This window comes from Salmo salar, chromosome 19, assembly GCF_965601325.2.
Source record: "Salmo salar chromosome 19, fSalSal1, whole genome shotgun sequence".
NCBI lineage: Eukaryota > Metazoa > Chordata > Actinopteri > Salmoniformes > Salmonidae > Salmo > Salmo salar.
In genome coordinates, this window is record NC_138309.1 from 21106853 (window position 1) to 21124703 (window position 17851).

General features: G+C 40.2%; 1 protein-coding gene across 1 annotated transcript in view; it reads right to left on the reverse strand.

The window, feature by feature from the left end:
- The window catches only part of LOC106578564 (cadherin-18), a 231088-nt gene that overhangs the window by 19490 nt on the left and 193747 nt on the right, over positions 1–17851 (reverse strand). The window contains exons 9-10 of the mRNA XM_014157549.3: positions 5842–5963; positions 1567–1684 (exon numbers count right to left, since the gene is read on the reverse strand). Coding sequence (XP_014013024.1) covers positions 1567–1684; positions 5842–5963 — 240 coding nt within the window. The remainder of the gene's footprint in view (positions 1–1566; positions 1685–5841; positions 5964–17851) is intronic.

Genomic DNA, 17851 nt, shown 5'->3' on the forward strand with positions numbered 1-17851 from the left:
GTACTGGAGAGCCCTGCCTTCTGCTTGTCCTAGCTTAAAAATTGACCAATAGAAAATAAATAGGGGTTTCTGCAGATGCAGGAATGCCCACATAAAGGAACGCCCTGAATTGCCTTACAAGTTAGGGACACAATGTGCTAGCTATAACTAGTACATGGTGTTGCTCCCGCCTGCTGTGTACCAGCCTAGCTAAGCTAGCACACAGAGTCCTTTGCTACCGCCTGATGAACACCTGCCCTCGCTGTCGGGAAACAGTGCACGACAGGCGAGGACGAAGGACACTGTCTAACGGTGTACAGCTAGCTTCTTCTGTGGGGTTTATCGGCGGCTGGCATCCAACTTTATTGTGCATTAACGACACCTACTGTACTGGAGAGCCCTGCCTTCTGCTTGTCCTAGCTTAAAAATGGACCAATAGAAAATAAATAGGGGTTTCTGCAGATGCAGGAATGCCCACATAAAGGAACGCCCTGAATTGCAGGCCGTAATTGCACCCTTGTCACTTTTTTTTTTACCTCAACACTAAACACTCCAGACGAGTCAGTACTTTTGGTTGTTGACCTAACAACCTCCATGGAAGGTATAGGTTGAGAGGAAGTGAGGAGGGTCTGCAAGTGCCACTTGGATAAACACGGTAAATCCAGTCTCTGGGCTGGGTTTATAAAGGAAAGGTGGACAGAGCCTGATGGTACAGAGCTAAGGTAAGGTCTGCATCCTATATGGCACCCTATTCCCTTTATGGTGAACTACTTTTGACCCAGGCCCATAGGGCTTTGGTTAACAGTAGTGCACTATATAGTAGAATAGGGTGCCATCTGGGACACATTCCTCGTCTCTGGTCTGTATTGGTGGTGTGGACCTTACGGTACTATAAAGGCTCAACAGCCTTATCTCCTATTATCGCATTGATTTTCTTTCGCTTTTTTCCCCTTCCTCTTTCTTCCTCAGGGATCCATCCAGAGATCTGTGAACTCTCATCTCCCAGGGCTACCTACCTATGGGGTCTATCGTCCGCAGAAGAGAGTGTAAAAGCCTCATGATTGCAACACAGAAACCAACCTGTGGGTCTTAGCTAGCAAAGATAAGTAGCCTATCTATCCCCCTGACACTCACCCCTGACTGCCAGTTGCCATGGTAACTATTCACTGCTCACTCGGCCTCTGCCTTAGTACACAATACAATAAGGCAAGTGATAGAGCAGTACCACGAGAGAGGCACGGACTAAAGCAATGAGAGAGAGAGGCACGAACTAAAGCAAGTAATCTGTCTGACAACAACAACGGTCCCAAACATTCTATTCCAACCCCTTTATGCACTCGAAAGTTTTGAGGAAATCACATAATACTATATGAGCCCTCATTGAAATGTTGTTCCCTGAAATGTCAACAGTGCCTAACTGTGATGTGTTTGACAATCAAGATATGTATATTTACAAGTAGCAGGTATCTAAAGATATCTGGTATTGAGTGGTTGAATGTGAAACCTTGGGTGGAGGGTTCGCCAAAGGGCAGAGCTAGAGAAAACTCATAAGAAATGCACACAGACTATATTGAATGCAATAAATACCTTCATTGTCCTTGAGGGTGAAGTTGGGGTTGACAGGGATTCCGCTCAGCAAAGAGAAGGAGAATCGCTGGCCATTTGCAAAGTCATCCTTATCCACTGCAGCGATAGTCTGAATCACCTGTTGTTTATTAGGAAAAAACAACATCAATAGCTAACTAATAATGAGTCATGATCTGTCTTCATATTAAAAACAGTGCAAACCAAAATGTATGCACATTTTATGGTTGGCTGCTTACAAGATGTCTGATCTTAATTTGACCTTTATTGTCACATCAAAAATAATCCTGCAGTAACATGATTTGAACCTTTGTTCCATAATGTTGCCAAAAGTAGGCTACATGAAAAGTGCAATACTGTTAATATAACTGTGTTGGTGTGGGTTTTCAGTGAATTTATGTAAATCACACAGCAGTAAAATGCAGTAAACTTCTCAGTAACAAAAGAGTGATCAAATTAAGATCCTACATCTGTACGTTCATGCTTAGCTAACAAGTGAACATCCAGAAGTCAGTCCTCGATACTCAAAATGATGTGAACCACAGTTTAAAACATTTGCAGCAGATTTATAATTCATAGTTTTGTTTAGTTATTCTGATCACATCCATCAGACATATCAATCTGACCTATGCATCATGCATAATCATCTACTTAACAAATACCCGTACTATGTCTAAAATTACACCTTTTGCATTACATTTGACCAGTCTATAGAGATCTGGTCAAAAGTAGTGTACTATATAGGGTATAGGGTGCCATTTCAGATGCCGCCCCTGTCTTATCAAAACACTTCTCTTTGGCAACCATCTGTTGTCCTCACGTACATTTCTTTATGTGATGGAAGCCGAATTGTTGAGGGCCTATAAATTCTCGAACGTCCTGCTCCAGCCTCCCAGCCAGTGGGAGTTAACATCAAAGGCCTGACAGGTGCTCTCATAAATGACCCTTCTGCACTGTTGTCAGCTTGTTACCCTTAATTGGTAAGAGACTGAGAACCAGCCTAAGGAGAGGCACCCCAGGAGAAGGCTGACCCAACAGACCCTGTCACTGTGGGTAATGTTTTGATGTATACAAATGTTTTGAGGTGCACAAAACTGCTACTGCTTTGACTGCCAACCTATTTAACTGCCGACATGTAAGGCATTCAGAAACTTACATTGGAATTAGAGGACAAGTGCTCCTCAGCTGCTTAAGAGCACTTATTAAAGGACAATCAGCAGTTGCTACATCAATTTTTAGGACTAAAATGAATGAATGATATGTACCCATTGATTCTTGCAGAATGTATAAATACCCCATGAGCTTAGTTCAACTGTCGTACCCCATCAGAATGTTTGTAAGCAAAGTAAACGTAAACAAACACTATATAGCCTCAAAACTATATTTTTGATATCAAGGATGGTCAGTCCTTGCATCCATAGCTCTGTCTATGAATTTGAGTGTAGTTGAGTTGTTCCACGAAAAGAGTGCATTTTGTGTCCCTTTGATATTTTAAGTAGAAATGGAGCACCGATATAGAATTTGTAAAAGCCAAGTATGTATAGAAATGAAAGTGCCCTTTAATATAGACGACATGGAGAATTCAATAAATCGGATTTGTATATGAATAAAGACTAGCTAGTGCCAAAATTCAGCATTTTGAAATGTACATGACTACCTTCTGTGACTTTTAGGAAGATTTAACCCACTTAACCACAAAATGTCTCCAAGTTTTCCCCATTATTGTAAAGTCCAATACTGTAAACATTTTCCTGTGAAATGTGTTTAGTGATTCCTTTACGTCTGTCCATCATTTTAAATGTCCCAAACTGTCATTCTGATTCCCATGCAAAATAGCTTTTTTTATGCAACTGTTTGGTTATTGTATTAGCGTCAATATAGACAAAACGTTGGCTGTATAATTTAGCTAGCTAGCCCAAATTAAGTTGACAGCACTGTTTATCAAGCTAGCCAGTTCATCTTGGAGAATTTCAGTTAAAACTTTACAGGGTGTAGTCAGGGTACTTGTCATGAAATATGTATACTGACTATCAGAGGATTTTGATATAATGCAGCATGACTATCGATGATGTCAAGAAGATTGTATAACTTTTCCGTTTGGCATGTCTCTTGATGTAATGACTGCTTCAGTGTTTTGGACAACTCTTCCCTAGCTAGCCAGTTACTAGCTAACAACAGACACAAATGAAGCAGAAATATATACGTATATTTGCCTTGAATGAATAGAGTAAACATCTAATTATATTTTAGCACCAGTAGACTAGCTATCTAGCTATGTAAACCACACTCTGCGAACACACCTGCTGCGATGTTTGTTACAAGGCAGTACTTATTTAAATTAGGTAGAAGAATAAGACAATACCATTGGTGCATTAACATAAGGCTTTCTGTGATGTCACAAAACTACCTTAATAATCCTGCCTCTATCCCGCCTCCTGAATCCAATTGTTTGACATGGGGGAGAAGACCAGTAACTTTATGATCAAACTTTATCAATGTGAGAAGCAACAATCATTTTTCATACTTTGGCAGTTCTACTTACATTTTTATCCTAATTGTATCCAATGATTTTGACTGTTCAGGACCTTTAAGGTCAACCCTGTTACATGAACTGAACTCTCGTTTTAAAATGGTGAAACTAAATATTAACACTTTATTTGGATAGTCTACAGACTATCAGCAACATTTCAACTAACTATCTACTAACCATAACCCTAGCCCTAACTCTAACCTTAACCCTAGCCGTAACCAATACATATTGAACATCTAGTAGTCAAATCATAGTGTAAAAGCAGGTGAACTGGTTCTACTCCATTGACCATTTTCTGGTGTTTTGTGTTGGAAAACTGAGCGGGTCGAGCATAACACGTCAACCCTGTTTTTTTTAAAGCTTGCATTCAATTGCCCCTCCCTGTTGCACACAACAAGCTTTCATTCTCCGTCACAAGGGGATTTATGGCTGATTTAAGATGTTACGGACAACCCTGTTACTTTATTTGGCACTTAATAGGCAATTACTATAGTATTTTTATTTAACCTCTTAAGATGGGAAAAAAAATTATGAAGTTGAATATCTGCTTTTTATGACAGAATGTTAAAATTAGGTGAAATATACTTAAAAACATTTTGTATAACAAGTTACACTTCTCAAAAGGCACCGAATGGTAAAATGACCCAGTTACATTTCTCCAGCCCCATCCCTCAGATTTTTACAGAAAATTATTTGTTATTGAGTACGGTTACATGCACACAATAATGCGATTATTCTGGATAGATATAATATAATAGTCTGATTAAAACGTTTACATGCTTTGCAAGAAGAACAATTTCCCTAATAATTCTGTTTACATGGACACATCTGAAATCAGGCTACCTGATGGCACTCTGATAAATGTACAAATTTTCAAAATCTAAATAAACGTTCTACCACATCTACCATGTTATTTTTGGGAAGTATATTTGATTCTGAGTTCTGACCTATAAAGTTTGCATGTGAAAGCTATTCCTAAAATGCATACATTCAATTGTTCTGAACTCACTTCACTTGCGTTAACGAGGGAGGCTTGCGCTACTGGCGCTGGCACATACGCAGATCAAATACACAGCTGGAATGCCGATTAAGGTGTTTACATGTCCTAATAATTTGAAAGATTTCTCAAAAAAACAGATGTTTTAATCAGTGTATGTTTACCCCAATTTTGACCTTATGCCAATTAAGATAAACAGAGTACTGTAAGGTGTTTACATGACTCTTGCATAATCTGCCTACTGCCATAATCGGTTTAATATTGAGGTTTTACTGTGCATGTACAGTAAACATACTCATTGTTTCTACTGCTGATTGTGTATTTTTTTTATCCGCTGCTACTTAAATATGGACCACTTAAACTGTGTGAACCACACCTATCCACCTTGACAAGGTTTTGCCAATTAGGCAGTTAATTTTCCGTTAAATCAATTTTTTTTAGATAATAATCTGTGATTTACATAAATTCACAAAAAAATGCACCAACACCGTTGTATTAACAATATTCCACTTATAAACAGCTTTAAAAGCCATGTTTTATATTTTGTTATTCACTGTTCCTTTATTGAGTAGCACTTTCATTCAAACTCAAACTTTCTGAACCCCCCCCAATTTTTTAAAATAAAAGATACTTATTTTCTTTCACTCAAGTTTTTGTTGCCATGGTGACATGATTAAACTCACTCTTAAAAATGTATTAGCTGCACCTTATCACCGCCCCCTCCACTCATGTGTATGTGCATGATGCTCACCTGTCCTGGCCTCGAGCTCTCACAAACAACGACCTCCTCGTCTGTTTTAATTTCAGGAGGGTTGTCGTTCACATCCAACACCTGCAACGTGACTCGGACGTGGCTGAGGAGGCTGGGGTTGTCTGGATAAAACATCAACACAAACACTCATGAAGAATATTAAAACACACAAGTGAGAATAGGTAGAGAAGTTAGGCAGGTCTGAAATGTTTTCCTGCACCACAGTAATGAAAATGAGCTTTGTGATTTACATAAATTCACAAAAAAATGCACCAACACAGTTATATTAACAATATTCCACTTTTCATGTAGCCTAAATTTGACCAGCTAATAGCCTAACTACGATCAAGCAACATTATGAAAAAACGTTCAAGTCCTGTTGCTGCAGGATTACAACAATACAGGGCAAATTAAGATCCTACAACTATATGGCAGAGGTGGGCAAACTTTTTGGCTCAAGGGTCACCTCAGGATTTCGAAATTCAAGCAAGGGCCGTACAGATATATTTTTTTTAATGATTTGTTTGTTGAAATCAATATGTGGGCCAGAAAAAGGGTAATTATTTGAAAATATATAGGTCTGTTACAATTTATAAATTCTTTCTATCTAGTTTTATAAGTTCAAGAGTGGGTTCAAGTTTTTATCAAAACATTAAATAAACTCCCCTCAAAAAATATAGAACTTTCCGTCCTTAATTTGCCCACCCCAGATATATAGCATACATCTTTGAACAAATACATTCACAAGGATGTAGAAGAATCACAAGGATATCATATTTTTAAAGCATCTTGGAGTAGGAGTGCTGGACAGAAAATTCTCCAGTGTTAAATAAAATACAATGAACACGGTGTTAAATCAAAAACGCTGTCTCCCATGTTGGTTACAAGGCGGTACTTACTTAAATTAGGTAAGACAATAACGTTACCATTGGTGTATTCAAATTAGAGTTGAGGTGATGTCACCTTGTCCCCTTAATAATGAATCCAAGTGTTTGACATGGGGTAGGGGACCAGTAACTTGATGATCAAACTTTATCAATGTAGAAGCAACAGTAATGTTTTTATACTTTGGTCTTGATAGTTTGATATTGTTTCATCCAGTTACCATCCAAAAACATATTTAACACAATACAATACATATTTCACAAGGCCTTATTTTGCGGGCCTAGTTTTAACCTAAAACATGGGCCTGAAACTCTAACATTGTTTTGAAAAAAAACATCATTATCATATTTATCCACCATGCTCTATTGCAGGTAGATTTATTTACATTTACATAATTTAGCAGACACTCTTATCCAGAGCAACTTACAGCAGTGAATGCATACATTTCATTTCATTTCATGCATTTTTTTTTTGTACTGGCCCCCCGTGGGAATCAAACCCACAACCCTGGCGTTGCAAACACCATGCTCTACCAACTGAGCCACGTATATTTGCGCAATTGACTGATTCATTAATTGAGCTTATGCAACTGAAATATAAATTACAAACATTTTCTAAAGTAATCCAATATCTTACATGGATTTGTTGCACCCATTACTGAAACAGTTGTTCCAGTTCAGATGCTTTAGGTAATATAATAACTTAGTATTCCCAACCCTGGCTGTCGTTTTGAATACAGGTTGCGGGTGATTAAAATTGTCAAAAGTTGGACATCCCCCACTGGATGAATTCCAATAGGAATCACCTTACAAGCCAGAGTAATGTGATTTGCAGGCCTCATGTGGTGTAAACGATGAGTTTCAGGTCATTGTATTACACTCTTAGAAAAAAAAGATGTACCGTAATTTCCGGACTATTAAGTGCACCTGAATATAAGCCGCACCCACTGAATTAAATGTTTATTTTATTTTGAACATAAATAAGCCACACATGTCTATAAGCCGCAGGTGCCTACCGGTACATTGAAACAAATTAACTTTACACAGGCTTTAACGAAACACGGCTTGTAAAAAAAATAAATAGGCTTTAACGAAACACGGCTTGTAACAAAAATAAATAGGCTTTAACGAAACACGGCTTGTAACAAAAAATTAAAAATTAGCAGTAAGCTTTAGTTGACTTTTTGCACTGAGTCAATTCCTCACGCTGCTGTTTCCAACGTCTTATCGTCGACTCATTAAGACCAAGCTCCCGTGCAGCAGATCTATTTCCTTTTCCAACAGCCAGATCAATCGCCTTCAACCTGAAAGCTGCATCATATGCATTTCTCCGTGTCTTTGCCATGTTGAGGGTGACAAAATGACTACCGTAATCAGAATGATGGGAAGTTTGAGAGCGCTCAATTTAATCTAAACAGTAAACAAAAAAGTTGTTTGACCTTAACCCGTTCGGCAATTTCATTGGTCTAATGAAAGCTTCATGCCGCCAAAAAACTGAGCACGTCACAGAATGTGTTTTTTTGGAGAAAAAAAAATTGAAAGCGGGTAAAATCCATATATTAGCCGCGTCATTGTTTAAGCTGCGAGGTTCAAAGCGTGGGAAAAAAGTTGCGGCTTATAGTCCGGAATTTACGGTAGATTTTTTCCAAAAGGGATACAACACTTGTCACTGTAGTGGTACCCTGTAAGATCATCGTTTGTGCATTTAGTTATAAGTAATGATGGGGAAATGAAGGTTTCCAGCCAATTGTATCGAAAATAGGTGCATTACTCAAGGCTTTGATCAACACAGTATACGCTACTTGCACCTGCTGGTCAAAATAATTTAAAGCAGTCAAATTATTATAGATGACATCTCACACCCCATAGCGCGTCCTTTTTGTTTTCTACCAAACCAATCAGGTGGTTGTGCGACGAAACAAAGCTTCAGACGCCATTGATAAAGTACTTCTGATAAAGTGATGAAGGCATTGGCACACTGCTTTGAGGTACACTGCTTGGCGATTAGCTGGCATCAAACGTAACATCACTAATTAAAGTGCATAATTGTACCCCATTTCATAACACAGCCCACATCAGGGCTACAAGTCTGGTTGCATAATTCCGGAGACTTGGTTGAAGTCCTGGTTGAAGGTTCTGATTTCCTGCTTCTGTTTCCAAGAAACTTCCAAACAGGGTTTCTGGAAAACCTGGGAATTTAGAAAAGTTGCCTGAATTTTGCAACCCTACCTTTAAGTCACTTTATAATGGCTTGCAAAGTGATTATAGCAAAGCTATCCAACAGTTGGATATTGTATTCACCTGCATCCTGCATTCAGAATGCATGCCATCGTTAGAATCCTGTATTTAAACTGGAACAAACATTTAAATAACGGGTGCATAAATTAATGTTATTTATCTCTGTGAAGGTTTTGGGGAGTTTCTCCAATTCTTCTCTGCAGATCCTCTAAAGCTCTGTCAGGTTGGATGGGGATTGTCGCTGCACAGCTATTTTTAGGTCTCTCCAGAGATGTTCGATCAGGTTCAAGTCCGGGCTCTGGCTGGGCCACTCAAGGACATTCAGAGATTTGTCCCAAAGCCACTCCTGCATTGTCTTGGCTGTGTGCTCAGGGTCATTGTCCTGTTGGAAGGTGAACCTTCGCCCTAGTCTGAGGTATTGAGTGCTCTGGAGGAGTTTTCATCAAGGATCTCTCTGTATTTTGCTCTGTTCATCCTTCCCTCGATTTTAACTAGTTTCCCAGTCCCTGCCGCTGAAAAACATAGTTCAACATAGAAATGGTGCTTGGTTTCCTCCAGATGTGACGCTTGGCATTCAGGCCAAATAGTTCAATCTTGGTTTCATCAGACCAGAGAATCTTGTTTCTCATGGTCTGAGAGTCCGTTAGGTGCCTTTTTGCAAACTCCAAGCGGGCTGTCATGTTCCTTTTACTGAGGAGTGACTTCCGTCTAGCCACTCTACCATAAAGTCGTGATTGGTGGAGTAATGCAGAGATGGTTCTCCTTCTGGAAGTTTCTCCCATCTCACAGAAGATCTCTGGAGCTCTGTCAGAGAGACAATCGGGATTTTGGTTATCTCCCTGACCAAGGCCCTTCTCCTACAGCTTAGTTTGGTCAAGGCGACCAACTCTAGGAAGAGTCTTGGTGGTTCCAAACTTCATCCATTTAAGAAGGATGGAGGCCACTGTGTTCTTGGGGACCATCAATGCTGCAGAAATGTTTTGGTACCCTTCCCCAGATCTGTGCCTCGACATAATGCTGTATCGGCGCTCTATAGACAATTCCTTCGACCTCATGGCTTGGTTTTTGCTCTGACATGCCCTGTCAACTGTGGGACCTTATATAGATAGGTGTGTGCCTTTCCAAATCATGTCCAATCAATTGAATTTACCACAGGTGGACTCCAATCAAGTTGCAGAAATACTCAAGGAAGATGGAAACAGGATGCACCTGAGCTCAATTTCGAGTCTCCTAGCAAAGGGTCTGAATACTTCTGTATAATAATAATGTATTTAAAAAAAAAAGAAATTCTAAATTTGCAAAAACCTGTTTTCGCTTTGTCATTATGGGATATTGTGTGTAGATTGATGAGGGAAATACTTTTTTAATACATTTTAGATTTAGGCTGTAACTTAACAAAATATGGAAAAAGTCAAGGGATCCGAATAATTCCTAAATGCACTGTAGATATCTAAACAAACAATTCTAAACCTGTAATAGAGCATGTTGGGGAATACAATAGTGATGGGCGTGGTTTTGGTTCAAAGTGATGTGTATGAGTTGCAGGCCACTGTATTAGGCTAAAACTAGGCCCTCTGTGACGTTCGTCGTTAGGAGTAGACCAAGGCGCAGCGTGAGTTGGGTTCATCATATTTATTGATAAATTAGAACCAGCAAAAACAATAAACAATACAACGAACGAAAAGCTAGGCAACACAAAGACAAGATCCCACAACTGACTGTGGGAAAAAGGGTTGCCTAAGTATGATTCCCAATCAGAGACAACGAATGACAGCTGCCTCTGATTGGAAACCATACTCGGCCAATCAAAGAAAAAAACAACATAGACATACAACACATAGAATGCCCACCCCATGTCACACCCTGACCTAACCAAACAGAGAAAAACGTCTCTCTCAGGTCAGGGCGTGACAGCCTCAAAATAAGGCCTTATGAAATACATATGGTATTGTGTTATACAGTGCCTTCAAAAGTATTCAGACCCCTTAACTTATTCCACATTTTGTTGTGTAACAGCCTGAATTCAAACTGGATTAATTAGATTTTTTCTCTCTCACCCATCTACACACAATACCCCATAATGACAAAGTCAAAACATGTTTCTAGATATTTTAGCAAATTTATTGAAAATGAAACACAGAAATATCTCCTTTAAATACAGTGATGGAAAAAAGTATTTGATCCCCTGCTGATTTTGTACGTTTGCCCACTGACAAAGAAATGATCAGTCTATAATTTTAATGGTAGGTTTATTTGAACAGTGAGAGACAGAATAACAACAACAACAAAAAATCCAGAAAAACGCATGTCAAAGATATTATAAATTGATTTGCGTTTTAATGAGGGAAATACGTTTTTGACCCCTCTGCAAAACATGACTTAGTACTTGGTGGCAAAACTCTTGTTGGCAATCACAGAGGTCAGACGTTTCTTGTAGTTGGCCACCAGGTTTGCACACATCTCAGGAGGGATTTTGTCCCACTCCTCTTTGCAGATCTTCTCCAAGTCATTAAGGTTTCGAGGCTGACATTTGGCAACTCAAACCTTCAGCTCCCTCCACAGATTTTCTATGGGATTAAGGTCTGGAGACTGGCTAGGCCACTCCAGGACCTTAATGTGCTTCTTCTTGAGCCACTCCTTTGTTGCCTTGGCCGTGTGTTTTGGGTTATTGTCATGCTGGAATACCCATCCACGACCCATTTTCAATGCCCTGGCTGAGGTAAGGAGGTTCTCACCCAAGATTTGATGGTACATGGCCCCGTCCATCGTCCCTTTGATGCGGTGAAGTTGTCCTGTCCCCTTAGCAGAAAAACACCCCCAAAGCATAATGTTTCTACCTCCATGTTTGACGGTGGGGATGGTGTTCTTGGGGTCAGAGGCAGCATTCCTCCTCCTCCAAACACGGCGAATTGAGTTGATGCCAAAGAGCTCCATTTTGGTCTCATCTGACCACAACACTTTCACCCAGTTGTCCTCTGAATCATTCAGATGTTCATGGGCAAACTTCAGATGGGCATGTATATATGCTTTCTTGAGCAGGGGGACCTTGCGGGCGCTGCGGGATTTCAGTCCTTCACGACGTAGTGTGTTACCAATTGTTTTCTTGGTGACTATGGTCCCAGCTGCCTTGAGATCATTGACAAGATCCTCCCGTGTAGTTCTGGGCTGATTCCCCACCGTTCTCATGATCATTGCAACTACACAAGGTGAGATCTTGCATGGAGCCTCAGGCCGAGGGAGATTGACAGTTCTTTTGTGTTTCTTCCATTTGCGAATAATTGCACCAACTGTTGTGACCTTCTCACCAAGCTGCTTGGCGATGGTCTTGTAGCCCATTCCAGCCTTATGTAGGTCTACAATCTTGTCCCTGACATCCTTGGTGAGCTCTTTGGTCTTGGCCATGGTGGAGAGTTTGGAATCTGATCGATTGATTGCTTCTGTGGACAGGTGTCTTTTATACAGGTAACAAACTGAGATTAGGAGCACTCCCTTTAAGAGTGTGCTCCTAATCTCAGCTCGTTACCTGTATAAAAGACACCTGGGAGCCAGAAATCTTTCTGATTGAGAGGGGGTCAAATACTTATTTCCCTCCATTAAAATGCAAATCAATTTATAACATTTTTGACATGCGTTTTTATGGATTTTTGTGTTGTTATTCTGTCTCTCACTGTTCAAATAAACCTACCATTAAAATTATAGACTGATCATTCCTTTGTCAGTAGGCAAACGTACAAAATCAGCAGGGGATCAAATACTTTTTTCCCTCACTGTAAGTATTCACACCCCTTTGCTATGTCACTCGAAACAGAGCTCAGGTGCATACAATTTATTTTGAGCATCCTCGATCTGTAAATACAACTTGATTGAAATCCACCTGTGGCCAAATAAATTGTTTGGATATGATTTAGAAAAACCCCTACCTTTCTATATAATATTCAACAGTTGACAGTGCATGTCCAAGCAGAAACTATAAAATGAAGTCAAGGATATGGCTGTAGCTCTCCTTGGTATAATTGTGATGAGGCAAATATCTTGGGAAGGGTATAAAACAATTTCTAGTGTTGAAAGTTTCCAAGAGCACAGTGGTCTCCATCATTGGGAAATGGAAAAAGTATGGAACTACCTCAACTCTGCCTAGAGCTTGCCCTCCGACCAAAATGAGCAAACGGGAAAGAAAGGTGTTGGTCAGGGAGGTGACCAAGAAGCCAATGACCACTCTAACAGAACTACAGTGTTCTTTGGCTGAGATGGGAGAACCTACCAGAAGGACAACAGTCTCTACACCAATTTGGGTTTTATGGGAGAGTGGCCAGATGGAAGCCACATCTGATAAAACGGCACTAGACCACACACCTGGAGTTTACAAAAAGTAATGTGAAAGACTTTGAGAGGAAAAATAATTTGCGGTCTGATGAGACAAAAATGTAACTCTTTGGCCTGAATGCAAAGTGCCATGTCTGGAGAAAACCAGGCACATCTCATCACCAGTCTAACACCATCCCTACCGCAAATCATGGTAGTGGCAGCATCATGCTATGCGGACACTTTTCAGCGGTTGTGACTGGAAGACTGCTAAGGATAGAGGGAACAATGAATGGAGCCAAATACAGACAAATCCTTGATAAAAACCTGCTTCAGAGTGCTAACAACCTTAGATTGGGGGTAAAGATGTAGGTTCCAACAGGACAATGGCCCAAAGCATATAGCGAAACAATGCTGGAATGGCTTCAGAACAAGAATGTGAAAGTCCATGAAAGCTCAGACTTGCATCCCATTGATAATCTGTGGAAAGACTTGAAGATTTCTGTTCACTCCCCTCCCCCTCTAATTTAACATTGTTTGAGAAAATCTGCAAGGAAGAATGGGAGAAAATTGCCAAATCCAGATTTTCAAATCTGACACAGACATACCCAAATGACTCAAAGCCTAAAGTGCTTCCACAAAGTATTGACTAGGAAGTGTGCATACTTATGTAAAGGAAATATTTCTGTATTTAATTTTCAATAAATTCTTTAAACATGTTTTCACATTGTGATTATGGGTTATTGTGTGTAGATGGGTGAGGAAAAAGGTCACTAATTAGTAAGGTACTCTCCACACCTGGTTGTCTAGGGCTTAATTGAAAGGAAAAAACAAAAACCTGCAAACACTAGGCTGTCCATGGAATGACTTTGTCACCCCCTGCACTTAGCAGTGTGTTAATTTAACACTGTTCCGAGGTGTATATGGGTCCACAGACTCCACACTTCCAGTGTTGATTTAAGACTCAGTGTTATGTATTTATCTGGATAATTTGCTGTGTGATCTAAGATCAGGTTACCCCCTGTTCACATTGGCTAATTGTATTCATTAAGATCTTAACTGCAAAACTGATCCAATATCAGCACTCATACTCTGAGGCGCTTTATGAATACAGGTCCTTAAGTAAAGATAACACAAACTGATAAATTGGTTTCCAGTGCATCTTACTTTGCACACCAAGGACATATTGAGTCCTTAAAATGGACTTGTATCACACTGTTTCTACATTAGATTTTCTAATAAAACAAAAACTAAACTATTCAGCAAGATATTCTAGGAGTAGGAGAAGATGATAAGTCATGAAGCAATATGTTTCTTAACTTGGAAGCCAAAGAAACATAAAAAACAATATATTTGTTGTTTTAGTTCATTTAGCATGTTGTGGGTGATGGATCATTTGTTCGCCATGGGCGATTATTCAGAATATCAGAGTAAGGGCCCAGTACTACTAAACCATGTGCGGGTGTCCATTCATGTGTATATGGACCATTCTCTCTGGCTGACGAATAACCGCTCTGATTTCGCTGATGCATTCAAGGGAAAATGCATGCATTTATGCAAGTACTGTACACTGAACAAAAATATAAAGAAAACATGTAATGTGTCGGTCCCATGTTTCATGAGCTGAAATAAAAGATTGCAGACATTTTTCAAATGCACAAAAAGCTTATCATTTCTTTACATCCCTGTTAATGAGCATTTCCCCTTTGCCAAGATAATCCATCCACCTGACAGGTGTGGCGTATCAAGAAACTGATTAAAAAGAATGATCAATACACAGGTGCACCTTGTGCTGGGGACAATTAATGTACAGTTTTGTCACACAAAACAATAGCAAACCTGACTCAGTTACACTAGCTCTGTCAGGAGGAATGGGCCAAAATTCACCCAACTTATTTTTCATTATTTTGTATTTTTTCATTTCACCTTTATTTAACCAGGTAAGCTAGTTGAGAACAAGTTCTCATTTACAACTGCGACCTGGCCAAGATAAAGCAAAGCAGTGCGTCACAAACAACAACACAGAGTTACACATGGAATAAACAAACATACAGTCAATAATACAATAGAAAAAGTCTTATTGTGGGATGCATGTGGAAGGCTACCTGAAACGTTTGACCCAAGTTAAACAATTTAAAGGCAATGCTACCAAATACTAATTGAGTGTATGTAAACTTCTGACCCACTGGGAATGTGAAGAAATAAATAAAAGCTGAAATAAATCATTCTCTCTACTATTATTCTGACATTTCACATTCTTAAAATAAAGTGTTGATCCTAACTGACCTAAGACAGGGCATTTTCACTAGGATTAAATGTCAGGAGTTGTGAAAAACTGAGTTTAAATATCTTTGGCTAAGGTGTATGCAAACTTCCGACTTCAACTTTACACACATTTAGCAGGTGTTATTGTGGGTGTAGTGAAATGCTTGTGTTCCTAGCTCCAACAGTGCAGTAATATCCAACAATTCACAACAATACACACAAATCTAAAAGTAAATTAATGAATAAAAGTAAAATAAAGAAATATATAAATATTAAATATTAGTACGAGTAATGTCGGAGTGGCATTGACTAAAATACAGTAGAATAGAATATATAATATGCAAATAAAATGAGTAAAGCAGTATGTTAATAACAGCAGTATGTAAAGTGATTAGTGTTCCATTATTAAAGTGACCAGTGATTCCAAGACGATGTATATAAGGCAGCAGCCTCTAAGGTGAAGGGTTGAGTAACCGGGTGGTAGCAGGCTAGTGATGGCTATTTAACAATCTGATGGCCTTGAGATAGAAGCTGTTTTTCAGTCCCAGCTTTGATGCACCTGTACTGACCTCGTCTTCTGGATGATAGTAGGGTGAACAGGCTGTGGCTCGGGTGGTAGATGTCCTTGATTATCTTTTTAGCCTTCCTGTGACATCGGGTGCTATAGGTGTCCTGGAAGGTAGGCAGTGTGCCCCCGTTGATGCATTGGTCAGACCTCACCACCATCTGAAGAGCCCTGCGGTTGCAGGCAGTGCAGTTGCCATACCAGGCGGTGATACAGCCCGACAAGATGCTCTCAATTGTGCATCTGTAAAAGTTTGTGAGGGTTTTAGGGTCCAAGCCAAATGTCTTCAGCCTCCTGAGGTTGCTGTTGCACCTTCTTCACCACACTACAAAGTGAGGGTCGAACATTTCAGATCGTCAGTGATGTGTACGCCGAGGAACTTGAAGCTTTCCACCTTCTCCACTGCGGTCCCGTCATTGTGGATAGGGGCGGGATCCATCTGCCTTTTCCACAATCAGCTCCTTTGTTTTGTTGATGTTGAGGGAGAGGTTATTATCCTAGTGCCTCTCCGCCAGGGCCCTCACCTTCTCCCTGTAGGCTGTCTTGTCATTGTTGGTAATCAAGCCTACTACTGTTGTGTCATCTGCAAACTTGATGATTGAGTTGGAGGCGTGTGTGACCACACAGTCATGGGTGAACAGGGAGTACAGGAGGGAGCTGAGTACGCACCCTTGTGGAGCCCCTGTGTTGAGGATCAGTGAAGTGGAGGTGTTGTTTCCTACCTTCACCACCTGTTGTCGGCCCGCCAGGACCCAGTGGCGCAGGGCGAGGTTCAGACCCAGGGCCCCGAGCTTGATGATGAGCTTGGAGGTTAATAGGGTGTTGAAGGCTGAGCTATAGTCAATGAACAGCATTCTTACATATGTATTCCTCTTGTCTAGGTGGGATAGGGCAGTGTTCAATGCAATTGCATTGTCTGTGAATCTATTTATCTATTGTCAGGTAAGGTGGAGGTGATACGACCCTTAACTAGCCTCTCAAAGCACTTCATGATGACAGAAGTGAGTGCTGCGGGGCGAAGGTCCTTTAGTTCAGTTACCTTTGCTTTCCTGACAACAGGAACAATGGTGGACATCTTGAAGCAAGTGGGGACAGCAGACTGGGATAGGGAGAGATTGAATATGTCCTTAAAAACTCCAGCCAGCTGGTCTGCGCATGCTCTGAGGATACGGCTAGGGATACCGTCTGGGCTGCCAGCCTTGCGAGGGTTAACCCCCTCGAACGTCTTACTCACATCGGCCATGTAGAAGGAGAGCCCACAGTCCTTGGGAGCGGGCCACATTAATGGCACTGTGTTATCCTTAAAGCAGGCGAAGAATGTGTTTAGCTTGTCTGGGAGTAAGACGTCGGTGTCCACGACGTGACTGGTTTTCCCTCTGTTTTCCGTGATTGTCTGTAGACCCTGCCACATATGTCTCGATTCTGAGCCGTTGAATTGCGACTCTCTGCCTGTTTGATTGCCTTAAAACATTCCATGTTGCTTTCATATTTTTGGTCAGTGTACATGTAATGTATATTAGGTGCTCAATTTACTGAAACAGCATATTGAAATAATTTGAGGTGACACAAGGGACACTTGTGTGTATTTTGTTATTGCTCTGCATCATGTTGAGATTTTCATGCCGAGATGATAATTTTCCATCTGCAATTGTGACACTTTCTCTTTTTAAATGTTATGATACTACAGTATATTGTATGACAATACTCATACTATGAGTTTACAATCTGGAGAAAAAAGCTGTAAAGCATGGTATAT